The sequence below is a fragment of the Perna viridis genome, chromosome 1 (genome assembly GCF_037379345.1).
Source record: "Perna viridis isolate PV_CMFRI_1.1 ecotype Kerala chromosome 1, ASM3737934v1, whole genome shotgun sequence".
Classification (NCBI taxonomy): domain Eukaryota; kingdom Metazoa; phylum Mollusca; class Bivalvia; order Mytilida; family Mytilidae; genus Perna; species Perna viridis.
The window spans coordinates 50,208,215-50,222,405 of record NC_142445.1 but is presented as its reverse complement, the minus strand read 5'-3'; the positions used below and the strand labels follow the sequence as shown (position 1 = coordinate 50,222,405).

General features: G+C 35.3%; 1 protein-coding gene across 1 annotated transcript; it reads left to right on the top strand.

The window, feature by feature from the left end:
- Positions 1 to 3,519: 3,519 nt before the first annotated feature.
- On the top strand, positions 3,520 to 13,969 carry LOC148629194 (protein SSUH2 homolog). Its single transcript, XM_088573930.1, has 13 exons — positions 3,520 to 3,533; positions 4,163 to 4,212; positions 4,848 to 4,931; positions 5,215 to 5,290; positions 5,578 to 5,710; positions 6,141 to 6,201; positions 9,471 to 9,598; positions 9,936 to 9,998; positions 10,526 to 10,644; positions 10,992 to 11,084; positions 11,307 to 11,409; positions 11,780 to 11,884; positions 13,671 to 13,969. The coding sequence occupies exons 1-13, from the start codon at positions 3,520 to 3,522 to the stop codon at positions 13,815 to 13,817; spliced, it is 1,176 nt and encodes a 391-aa protein (XP_088430056.1). The 3' UTR covers positions 13,818 to 13,969.
- Positions 13,970 to 14,191: the final 222 nt, after the last annotated feature.

The window sequence follows — 14,191 nt, the reverse complement described above, 5'->3', positions numbered from 1 at the left end:
TTTGAATCTTTATTTTTACATGTAGATATCGGCATGTTTCTTAATCTTTCATCCAAAGGAGCTAAGTATCCGGAATCTATACAACTAAAGAAGAGACCGATTTCTTTGAGCCGCAAACTCCTCTGAAACTATACAAGGTCAAATATATTTGTGATATGAGGTATGAATGTAGTGTACTTCCTAAATTTGTCTTTGAAACAGTCTTTTTTTTCTTCAACGCGAATTCTTGGGAAAATATCCAAATTCGAAGACCGTCATTGGTCCATGTGTTATACACTCCTTGAGATGTTTAAGTTTCCAGCACGCGCGATACCTAAACGCTCGCTAAACGCTCACCCAACGCACGATAAACGAACGCTTCTATCGTGCGTTTAAACGAACGCTCCTGTCGTGCGTTTAAACGCACAATAAACGAACGCTCACAGCGTGCGTTTAAACGCATGATAGAAATAAAAAGTAACAATATTAACAAATAATGATGAAAAAAATAGAAAATTGAATTAATGAAAATATATAAATTAATAATAGCAAATAATATAAAAATAAAGTTGAAATCAAGGAAATAATCAAAGCACAAAAATAAACGAACGCTTCTATTGTACGTTCATCGTGCGTTTAAACGAACGCAAAAAACGATGTGTAAACGCACGGTAAAATATGAACGAACGCTAAAATGGGAAACCTAAACGTCTCAAGGAGTGTAATACGCTTTCGGACACGCTCAATCAAAGTACTGCCCGGATCATGTGTTCATGTGTTGCACGAGTATTGAAAATTCATTATTTTGCTTAATTAAACGACATCCACCATTTTTCTGGGGTGCAAAGTTGAGACATAGAAAGGCGTAGAATGTGTCGAAAAAAACCTTTCCGCCTCTATATGTAAACATCTGGGCCCGAAGTCCGGACCTTTCCCCCTTTTTATGTGTAAACTGCCATGACTGGTAAATTCCCTACCCATTGTTTTGAGTAATTTAGGAATTTATTGTGCACCTTTTCACTAGGTGGAGCAAAACTTTTAGAAAATAAAACAAAATGTACAGTAGTACGAAGTCTGAAAAGCTAACATGTAGTTGTCTTCTTTTATTACATTGTATGATAAAAAGTTCTGTTCGAGCAAAATGCACAGTTCGGATAAAGTGTGAATGAAGCTTAAAGTTTTTATTATGCATACGATTCAGTTGAGCGTCCGTCTGTCTGTCCGTTCGTCTCCCGGCGTTTTCCATTTGATAAAACTTTGTACAGTTGTTAAGCACAAAAATACATGCAAATTCCATTTTGAGCCAGATAAAAAATATTTTTCGAGTTAACAAAACGCCACTTTGATAACCTACTTGAAAGCATTATTAGGCGTAAATCTTTGATAACTAACAGGAAATTTCGAGGAATAGTAGAACAAAAGGCTAGAAAGTCCCCTTTTGACTTTTCTCGCCAATTCGCCCATTAAAAACATGAGTGGACAAGTCCCAGTTTGGGGGTGGATCACATATTTGTATATACATATAAAAGGGTGGTTACGGAGTGAATATGCGTCTGAAAAAACTCACATGATACATTGAAAATAACCGATATCAAGGAACAGGGCTTTAATGCCTCTTCTGCGTCTTGATGTTGTATGAGGGTCTTCCACATTGAAAAAAACGTGAACACCCTCAAACCAGACCAAGAAGGCCCCCTGTTCCGTGCACATTTAGCGAAATTCTTGATAACGTAAAAATGTTCATGCTGCCCACTAGCCATAGAGTGAAAACTTGGGCGAAGCCTCAGGATAACCTTTAAAGTCTCCACTTTGCGTTTGTCGCATACCCCTCCGTAATATTAAACCTGGGACCAATAAAACAGCTTCTTAGTCCCAGATTAAACCAATTTTTCCAGGATAGTTCAGTGGCATGGTGATATGAAACTTTGCTTTAGGGACGCACCCAAGTGAGGGCGGTATTTGGTTGTTAAAAATATTTCGATCCTGGCCTTAGAGAAAAGATAATTTGGTAAGGAAGGGTTAAAAAATAAGTAATGTGAATAAAAAAAGAAAAAAAAATAATTCGCTTACATTCGTTAGAAAAATACATACGCAAAAAAAAAAAAAAAAAAAAAAAAGAAAAAAAAAAAAACAGTTCTGAGTCAAAAAGAAAAATAGGCTTCTGGAACAGGGTTCTGTTGCTAGAAGATTAAAGTCATCACTACATAAGTTTTATGGTCGTCATCATGAACTCGTGGATCATTACGGTGTATCCATCTGCACCATGAAAACGGATTTATTCAACAGGTCATAGTTTTCCTTTCCTCGTTTGACTACCCTGGACTTGACTTTTTATGAGCAACTCGGCGGGTGTTTCTAGAAAAGCAGAGACTGCTTACTCTACCGGTGCACCTGGTCCATGCTCCCAGTTTTTAGTGGAGTCCGAGTTTTACATTTGCTTTTGTTACTTTGTATGTATGATTTTAGTTACTTTATGTTCTTTGTTGTGTATGTCTGTTTTCCATGTCTGGTCTTAGTCCCTGGATTACATTCTTTTGATTACCACTATAACCTTGGTTCCCTTGATTACCCTTCCCTTGAAAGGTTAATCGTCAACTCCTCCTAAACCACTAAAGCAATTTGAAGAAAACTGTACACCATTGATGTATTGTAGATGATCGTAGATCCTTTACAACCATTACTCATTTTGTTTGGATCCGTCAAAGTATTACTGCGTCCACGCTTTGTCCAATCGACTGCGATTTCGCAGGCATCCTTGATCTATGCGTGCCGGAGAAGGTTAGACAAAAACTTTCTTAAACTTGCATTCACAGAACCTATCCGAATTATTTTGAAAAGCTATATGTGTGCCGAGGTGCAATAAAAAAGTCACAGTTTTTTTTAAATATCACAATTTACCTTTTGTATGTTTGAATATTTGGTGTAAATATGAACAAAATTTCTTGTGATCAGGCTACATAACAAAGAAAGGTCACTTCGACGCAAAACATGTTTTGTAGTAGTGTCACACGACTTAAATATATACCCGAATTTTCGAACAACTCTTATGTATACGAAAAATAATTGATATTTTACATCAGCAGTAATGGCAAATGGAAAACATTTTTGTTGGTTGAAATGAAATTCCGAAAATGTTTCCCAGAATTCGTATGTACCATAGAAAAGATCTTCTGCAGAAAAGGTTATTTAGAAAAATGATTTTTTTAAGATAGCTTTTTTATTGACGATTTATAAAACTCAAATAGCCTAAACATTTTATTTGAACACTTCTTAAAGGGGTCAATATAACCAACTTTTGATGACGCAATTATTCTTACACTGTGTGTATATGTATTTACAGCCCATTTATTGACCGGTATTAATTATTCTAAGGATTTAAAGTAATTATCCTACCTATGGTCAGCGGTCACAGTATATTTACCATGTTTACTGACCTGTTTGGGCAATCAATATTTAGTCGTTGCTATCCAAAGTGATATTTCGGAACGATTACTAATTCTAGTAAACAGGAAATAAAATCGTAGTGAAGTAGTACTAAACATGAACCAAGTTGGGTAAGAAATTTTCTCTACTTATTATAAGCATAAACGGACAAGAACAGGACACTTTGATTTGGCTATATTCACAATAAGGATACGGTTCACGATTGGTTCCAGTCGGATAACCGGGGTTGACATCTTTTAGTATGGCATACTGTTAAATTTCCTTACAAGGGAGACCTTTCTTTCCCATTTTACCCTCGGAATGCCAACTCCACGGCGGTTGTCAGATCTTATCTTTCGTTTTATGCAGCCGTTTTGCAAACACAATATTTCATCATTGGATACGATTTCACTGGGGTAAATTGGGGTTGGAATCAATCGCAAAGTATACATGGATAATGAGAAGGAAAGTGAGGCAAGAATTTTAATTACAAATCATACAAGCTACTTCTAATTTTGTCACTAATTATTTCAAATTATGTAAAATGATGTTTGGTATACAACCATAAGCAGTACAGGACAACTTTATATTTGTGTTAATATCAGAAGCTCAACAGCGGTATGGTGTAAATTTCCAGGAAACAATGATACAAAAGCACACGTTCTACAAAAAACACAATAAGTCTTCTGCATTCAAGGCGGTAAAGGTACTTCAAAACTTCAGTTTGTATATTTACAACGTATATGCTTTGATACTTCAGACCAGGAGGTGAAGTGGCTGGACCAGACACGGTTGACAAAAATGACCCCGGTAAGACGATATAAACAAGTCCTTTTGTACGATGAAAATTTACTCTCAAATTGTTGGGACTTCCAACCATATTGACAATTTAAACGAAAGAGACAGACACCGCGTTATTAAATTATTGTGTTTCAATGTGCTAAATCATCATTTCATAACTATATGCATACAATTACCGGTTGATTTTTAATCAACTGTTTTCTGTCTTGTATCGTTTTTAAAAGTCGTAAATTGTAAATGAATATGCTGTATATACTTCATGACTGCTGAAGCTTTATAAGCCTTTTTATTATTTACAATCCGTGCTATAAAACCGGAAGTGATGTTTAGAAGATTTTGTTTGTTCTTGTCTAACCAAGCTCCGAACAGAGTCTGTCGTTCGAAATTTACTGTAGACGCTGCAGTCAGCCCTCTCAGAATTTGCAAGAATCTTGCAAAGTCGAGGAAAATTGAATGATTTTACGCGATCGCTTTTCGATTGTCAAAAATTACGTCCGAGATTTTCGAAAAGGCCTGCCTGCAGCGGTCAATAAGAGAGGAAACGAACGTCTGCCGCTGCGTGGAGCTTGGTGCTTAACTTGAACGATTAGGATAAGCAACACTGAACTTTTCAAAATATTTGATTTTATCTTATGTGATAACAGCTATCGTGGAAGGTGTTGGAGAGAATGACATGACAGGTCTTCCAGCAGATTTGGTTGATTTCCAGGGGTACGCAAATCTCGGAGGTAGGTCTCTGGCCATATTTACTGAATTGTCCTTTTTCTGGTGCAGGTAAAATGTTCCACTCGATGCATTATGGTAAATTTAGAGTAATCTTTGAAGTGTTTTATGGTCATGTTTCATAGCAACATAAACCAAGAGAGCGGTTTGGTTGTGCTGGAAAGCCAAAGATTTTCCTGTTTTTTTTACACATGTAAAGGAATTCTACGTATTGAATACTTACAGTTATTAAGTGTTTAATTGTGCTTCTTTTTTTGGGGTGTTGAATTTAAAAGTTTCTCTTTATAGGCATAATCCCTCCTCCACCACTGGATACCTCAGCTGTTCCAGATAAGGCTACTTATAAAGAACCAGAAATGCAAAGGTGAGTATAGGTCTGCAAAATAAGTAAAGAGTTAATATATCAGTTTATGTGTACGACTTATATAAGACGTATAATATTGGGCGACACACAATACTTCAGTATGAAACTAGTTATACTCACTCCTTCAACAAATGAGGTTGGGAAATCCAACATCCAGTCGAAAAATAGCTTGCCAGACAATCTCATGGGTTGCTTGAGTATCATTATACTATAATAAGTGTTTGAGTGTGCTGGGACTTTTCACTGTATATTTGCCGAGCACAGCTTAAATTTATGTATGCTTTCAGTGTGCCGGTTATATCTGAGACTACTGCTAAACAAGCTCTGTTGAATCACGTAGACGACCAGTGCTGCTGGGGAAAGAAAACAGCCAATGAAATAACATCGTTTACAAAACTGGACTCCACTACCTCATACCAGGTAAACGTTACTTATTGCCACAGGACTTCATGAGTTCTTGCGATTGTGACTAACATGTTTGGGGAATGGAATTATGCTAGACAGGTGTTAATTATTACATCAGGTCGTTGTTGCGTTCAATTATATTCCAAGTTACAGTCACAATGCAGTCTGAATTTAAGATTTTAACATTCTATGTGCCATAGATGTTAATGCTAAATTATTATTTGATGTGTAAAATTCCCATTAACCATGTTGTGTTTCATTTACTGAATAGAAAATTGACTACCACACAATTGGTTACTCGGAGTCTTATGTTCATATTTTTATTTCGTTTATTGCTTTAGCATATTACCATCATTGTATCAAATAACGTGGAGATTCAATAAACTTCAATGCACAATAAAACTGTTTATAGATAACATTTAGAAGAATGATTTTATTATTTCAGTATATTCTTGAAACATTTACAGAAACTAGAACTCCTCAATGGGATTTCGAAGCTTATAGAGGTAAATTACAATTATTTTTATGAAATATCAAAATAATATTAGTATATAGTATTATATACAGTAGTTGAATTCGATTTCTCTTAAATCTATTATTTTCGGAAACGGCATTTATCCGTCATCCGTTATGTTAATTAGTTTTTGAATAGTTTTTGTGTCGTCTGTGTTTTTTCATTTTTGGGATTTGAGAATTAAAGAATATAAACATATACCATTATCATATACCTCTCGTCAGGTGGCAAAATGGTGGAGAATTCAAAGAAGATGGTAATATCAGCTTATAAAGTTGAAATTTGTTTGCAATTTTGTACCAGTTCTCGAACATTCTGAATGACCTAATTCCAGAGTTAACAAAAGGATTCGGGACCTTTCCAAATGACTTGAATATGCAATTTAAGAAAAAGTACAGTTTTATTAACAGACATCAGAGGTTGTAATTTAGAGAACGTCACAGATCCTACTAGAAATCCAGAAAATAGAAATTCGGCTACTAAGAGAGTATGTCAGCATACAGATCCAAGTCTGAGTGAGATACTTTAACGACTACGTGTATTCAGGTGCGTAGGGTCTTCCCTACTACAAGACTTTGTATCCTAAACATGGAACAAAAAATGTGAGGTCTTTCTCATTTGTGCATGAAAAGTGTTTGGGTGATATCATTCTCATTTATTTAGTATAAAGGTATGTCTGACGTAGAATCCGATTTAAGTGATGCTGGTTCAAGTCTGTTACACTTTTCTGTTCTCTCAGACTCTGACAGATTTTTGGTAGAAAACGAATTCATTATTGATGAATTAAGTTCAACTGAGTTCAATAGTCCCTTCTGACCTTGAAGAGCTGTCCGTTAGCAAAAATACTTCTACCGTGTCTGACACTTCTCTGCTACCTCCAGTTCTCACCCCACAAATAAATCATAAAACTATATATCCGGAAGCAAGATCATTTCCAAGTGCAACAATCGTGGAAAAACTAGCTGTGCTATTGCTTCAAAGAACCAAATGCTAGCTAGGTTAATAAAGAGAGAAGTACACTGGTGTACTCTACAGGAGATTATGTGTATTTGAAAAAAGAGCCAACCGGAAAAGGACAGAAATTCAAATTAAAGTATTCGGGACCCTTCATTATTCATAAAGTCAACAGTCCGCATATGTTTACATTGAAAAACTCATTGATTCAAAAATGTCTTCCACGTCCGGCCCATACTCATAGATTGAAAACCGCTTTTGTACGCAAACCAAATCCTTCCAAATATTCTATGGACACTGTTCAATCAAAATGTTTCTATCTCAGAATCAGGTTCACTAAACGAAGAAACGTCTATACAAGAATCAGTTTCAGTCGATGAAAGCAATAGTGACGCCAAACATTCTACTGCACTAAACGCAACGCATGCACGCTGTTCAAAGGGAAAAGTACGCAAACAAGCTAGGTACAGAGATAATTCATTTACAGACAACACTTCTGAAACTGACAATTTAATACAATTTAAAGTTAAACGTGTTTTGGCGAAAAAAAGTAAACGGACAATGGCATTATTAATACATTTTGTACGAGCCAGCCCAAAACTCGAAATGGATAGCAAACTTCAATTTGGACCCCGAGTTTCCATGACCTGACGACCCCATACTTCACCATGTTGAAAGAAACTTCATTTTGAGTGAGATCTTTCTCAATGATAAATATTGACAATTTACAGACGTTTGAAGTCTTATCTAAATTTGTCATAATGAGTACATGCACACGTATGAATTTTCTTTTTTTTTTATCTAAATTTGTCATAATGAGTACATGCACACGTATGAATTTTCTTTTTTTTGTGTGTGGTTTACACTATCTATATTCTTTTAATTTTGATGTAATTACGGTTTTATATGACTGATGTCAATTTGAATGACACTCTACATTCTTAAGAGGTATAAAAGAACCTCTTTTATATACTTATACATGTAAGGAGCATTAATTTTACCTCACTTGAATAGTAAAATTGTCCTGACTTATTGCAGAATGTACGATTGACACATAAATAATTGAAATTGTGTTCTGTGTTATGGAATACAAGATGCTCAGAAATAAACCCAGGAATATGAAATATTCTACTTGTATTCATTTGTTATCAAGTCTTTCTTATAATATTTTCGTGAGAAAGTGTGAGAGAGCTAAGTCGACAATCGAAACTGTGCAAAGTAGTGTTTTTTTTTTCAGACAGTGTTAACCTGTGATTATGGAGTATAATATTTCTGACTATGTTAGTAAGAGTTTGGCCTCTAAATTTCTACACTAGTTTTGTTTTTTGCCACTTTTATAACTGAGCACGTAAGATTTCATTGTTTGCAAACGATGGAAACGAATAGCTCCTTGTACGTGTTAATATTTTCTATTGGTAGAGAGAAAAGTCAAATTTATTTGAGACACAGAACCAGATATAGTGTAATGATGATAAACGAGGAAAAATGTTAAGAATGCTATTGATCACTAACTTAAAGGTTGATTTTTATTGATCCTTCTATTTTTCTCTAAATGTTTATAAAACATGATGATATAGAGATCTGTTTGGTATATTTGTATGTACATTTTGTATTTCACTTCGCTATGCTGAAATCTGAATTGAACTTAATTGAAAAATGGACATTTTTCTTTGTGCGGGGGGAGGGGGGGATGTTATATACAAGGGATGAATTCGATTTCTCCTCAATCTATTATTTTCCGGAAACGGTATATTTCCGTCATCCGCTTTGTTAATTAGTTTTTGAGTAGTTTTTTTGGTCGTCTGTTACAAGTACATGTGCTTTTTCATTTTTTGGGATTTGACAATTAAAGAATATGAACATATACCATTATCATATACCTATCGTTCCCCAAACAACAGATGGTAAAAATATAAAAGACGTTAGAATTATTTTGAAAGTTAAATTAATAAAAAAAGCATTGTCTCAAACTTGAAACCGGTACACTTGGTCCATACTCTCAGTTTTTAATGGAGTCTGGGTTGTTTAGCTCGTTTACATTTTTTTCTTTGTACGTATTATTTTGGTATTTCGTGTTCTTTTGTGTGTGTGTGTGTGTGTGTGTGTCTATTTTCCCGGTCTAGTTTTTATCCTTAGAATATATTCTTTTGATTTTTGCCCGAATCTTGGTTTCCTTGATTACTCTTTCAAGTATTAATGGTGTATAAAATAGAATCAATAATTAGAATACAGATATATGAAAAGAACTTCAGTTGGTGAAGCCTTTTTAACTGAAGTGTATGTCTTATCAACGATTTTATTTCGTAGGACAACCAATAGATGGTCCTCAGAACGGTCCAGCACCATTGCCATGGGACATTCCACTGTATGCGTGTGAAAATTTTAGGGACTACGAAGTTCGTGCGATTGAAATTCCACATACAGCGTTTATTCGGGTGGGTAATTCAACATTGAATAAAAAAAAACCCAGATTAATTTCAATCATACAGTTCCCTTTTAAACAAATTCTATACTAGTCTTGCACATCAATCATCCCAAAATGAAAGGTTTATTCCTCGAATTCCAACATCGACCGATAATTCACATGTACATGTTAAATAATGTTACCTGTTACATTGCTGCGTAAAAGATTTCATCAATGTAGGCGTTTTAGTCGATAGTTTTTTTTCTCGAAATATTATATTGGTTTTGAAATCTTAAACTTTAGTTGTAAAATATTTCAGAATGTAAAAAGGGGTTTTTCGTGATTTTTATATACATTTGTCATTTCAGGGATGTCATAGATGTCAGGGCCATGGACTTCTTGTATGTAGTGGTTGTGAAGGAAGAGGGAGGGTAAGTAGGAGTCACATATGAGAATTAGACCTGGAATGCCGATTCTCATTTGCCAAATCCGTTTTCCGAATCCTATTTGCCGATCATATTCTTTATGCACATCTAGATTTTAATAACGTTTGTGTTTAATATAATTTTATTTTTAAGTAATTAATCGAAATTCACCCTTGATAAAGAGAAATACTGTAACCTTTTTTACAGCTAAGATTGAAAAAAAACGAAAACAGTGTGTTAAATTCAAGTAGTGGTTGTGTTGTCGACTTGATTTGGAGGTTTATTGTTTAAAATTGTTCTCCAACTCCCAAGTTAGTTGAACCAAATAATCACACTCTGATAATAAATCCATAATCACGTGTTTTATTTCCATATGCAGGGTGTATCATTTCGCCTACGAATATGTTTTTATTTGGTTAGGGTTAACCCCCCTCCCCGACCCTAGGCAAACCTAGGGGCATAACCCTCTAGAACCCCTAACTCTTTGATATTGCCCACATCCCCCAGTTCCACTTTCTTCTCTATTATTTTAGTTGTATTGTGGTATGTGTAAGGGGAAAGGACGGCGGCACATGAGATTTAAAGATAATCATGGAAATTTCCGAGCTGGGCAAAATACATGCGATGTTTGCAACGGTAGTGGGAAAAAGCCGTAAGTGTATATATATGACAACATTATGTAAAACATCTATGAGAATTGAACACCAGTTAACAGTAACTTACGCCTTTCTGTAGAGATGATGGAATCATGGTTCAAAATTTAGGTGCTAGTAAAAGATCATGGTGAGTCTTATTATTGGTGTTTGGTTCATTTCAATAAAATAAAAAGGGGATATTCCAGATTATACAGAAAAAAGCAAGATAAAATGATGAGAATTGGTTGTAGCCCCTAAATAAATCACATTATGATATATACATAATTTTTTTTCAAGTTGTTTCTCCCCAGAATGCTTCATGTGACTGTCCTTCGAAACTTATTAATATTATTTATATTTTAAGGTGCCAACGGTGTAGTGGATCTGCTCGATTGACCTGTCCAGCATGTCAAGGCCTCAAACAAGTGAAATGGTTCTTGAAACTTCAAGTCATGTGGTAAGAAAAGTTGTATATATATGTTCGAAAGTAAAAGAAACAAAACTAAGAAGTAGTGAACATTCAGAATAATGTAAAATGTTGGACGATGATCATAGAACAATTTCATGTTTTTACTCTGTGGTAGCAACTAGTAGTCAAATCGGATGTATCTCCTTACTTTCTTCCACAATGTCTTTGGTTTTTGTACTTTTATACATATATTATATTTCTATTATAAAGGAAAACATACAAGACTGAATTTGTTGCTGGCAAAGCTAATGTGCCCCAGGTGTTAGTCAGTAAAGTTCCAGGGACCATTGTATTTGAAGACGAGCACCCCATGGTATGATGGTCATCAGCTATTATGTTTAAGAACAACGAGACGTACACACACCTTTATCACACAAACACCATGACGTACGCACTCCTTTAGTACACAGACACCAGGACACACGCACACCTTTATTTTCAAATTTCTAGTATTTGGAACAAATTCGACCAAATTCTTTAACCAGAGTTCCTTCGGTCTTGATTTTGCTTTCTACAAAATTCGAAAAAAGATATTGCATGCTTCCTTGAATTAAAGAAGTGAGATATTCTAATTGAGAATGGAACGGAAGGAAACCGTGTTTAAATATCAATATTTTCCTTGAGAAAGTTGAGAAATTATAATAATTGACTGACCGTAGAAAACAATTTTTACTTACTTTTAGTTACTACCCATATCTTATTGTGATGAACCAAGTGTAGTTGCTGCCTCTGCTAGACTGATTGCCGAACAAAAAACCCAATGTCCACACTCAAGAATTCTCTCACAGGTAAGTTTTTTTACTTTTGTAACCTTCTTCGTATACTGTGAATTGTCACAAATATTGGTAATGGGTGATCACAATTTTCATTCAGTCTCAAAATATACTTGATAGACAGGTATTGTTTATTAGGTGCAACTTGGACAACAGATATCCATGCATATAGCACAATATTCATAACATGTCACTATAGGAATATATATATATATTTAACACATTCGCTTTTTACCAGCCAGCCTTTTGAGGATTACGATGCACACGATATATACAATAAATTTAAAATAGAATGCTCTATACTAACCATATATTACTATAGGAAGGCTACAGTCACCCTTTTATGGCTATTTTTGTGTCTTTTTAATGTTAGGAGTTATCATTTATGTTTGTTGTCTCATTTGCCCCGTGCAGGTCCAGGTGTCAAAAGAATATGCCTGCAGCAGCGCTAAGCTTGTCGTAAAAGGCGACTAAATAGTGCTCAGAAACCTAGCCGGGGGCTAGGCGCTCTGCCCACAGAGCAACTGGGTTGTGTGCCCCAGTTGGTGAAATGGGGTAACCCTGGCATGCCACATGCTGGGGTCGTCAGGCCGTAATACTGAAAACCTGACCGCAAACCGTAGTGGTGTAACGTAATGGGAATGATGCCACGTTCCTCGCACGTTAAAGAACCCTTCTGTGGTATTCTCTCGGAGTAGGATCCATAGGGCTCCGTCACAGGAGGCAAAATTGCCTGACCCTACCTACGTCTTCCTATTTCCAGTGGCAATCAAAATTTATCGACCCCATTATCCTTGTGTCCCATCCCATATTTCATTTCATCATTTCATGTTCATTTTATCATCCATTTCATGCTCATCGCCTGAGTATAGCTGAAATATTGCTGCTCGGGCGTTAAATCCCAACAAACAAACAAACAAACAAAAACAATCTTTTACATTTAATTTAAGGAGTTAGACCTAGGGTAAGGAGCACAAGGCTTACAAATCATTGGAACGTTTGTATTCAGCATTTTACATCAATTTCATGTAAGCATCAAAGTAATTTGGCCTGTTTTGTTATGTTTCAAATGAAAGCTTGATAGGCTTTGATGAGATTGTATATGATACCAATATATCACTGATTTCAAGAGTTATGTCCCTTACCCTGGGTCTACCTCCTTAACTGTCCGTGCATATCCACCCCTAATCAATATAAATGGGCTTTTTAGTAAGTATTGTGCATAAAAAGTATATTTGTGTTGATTCTTGTTAGATATCTCTCCGGTTTTATGTTTCTTGATACTTAAAAGATAAAACTGAATTAATCGGACTACGTAGGACACTTTTAACAAGAGAATATTAAATCTGTTGTTATGGTAATCCAGTTAAGTGTAGTTCACAACCAAGATAAAAACACAGAAACCCTGAAGATTGGGGAGGGGTTACTGAACAATATGCTTCACAACCATATCACAAAAGCACGAACGCGGGAGATTGGGAATGGACTTGCAGAAAAATATGCTTATACCTATGCCCAAGCTTACCTATGCCTAAGCTAACTTCTAGACAGAAACTATTATTTCTCTCCTTTTATTTTTATTTATTAATTCAGTCAGACTTATCAAAGTCGGGTGTTATTCCACCCTGCAGCGTGTTGCTTCCATGTGCTAGCACATTAAAGAAATTAGTGTATCGAGCTTGCAAAAAGTAGGATCCACTCGAATAATCAAAATCCATAAAATATCTGCAATTATACATAAACTATAAACTATCAATCAATTTTATTACCCCTAGTCATTGAACGATTATTTTTTTTTCAGAGACACAGAATCAAAGTGGTTCCTGTGACTCAATGTTTCTTCCAGCACCAGAACAAACCTTTGAACTATTATGTGTATGGGTTAGATTGCCGTGTGCATGCCCCGGACTATCCAGAGCAGACCTGCTTTGGCTGTGAAATTATGTAACAGAAGGATGCTGACATTCCGTGCGATATTTTTTTAAAAATAAGCGTTAATGTGATTGAATCCGTCCTTTGTTCATTTATTTTACTTGTTATTTCGTTAGATATAGATTCTTTTAATTTTCTTAAACAGTTATACTTAATTAAATGCTTCAAAATAAGAAATGCTCAGAACAGTGGCTGTCTTGTTTATCTTTCTTTGACTGGTTTTGATCAAACCAAAAAAAAAGTCCTTGATGTCAAGATTTCAATCATAATCGTTGCCGTCAAACGGACTGATACGACTAATGAAGTATCGACAGAGATGGTTACAGACTCTTGAGGTTTTTTTCTGCAGATTAGTTGTGATCAGCTATGGATTTTTTCTGATTTATGATT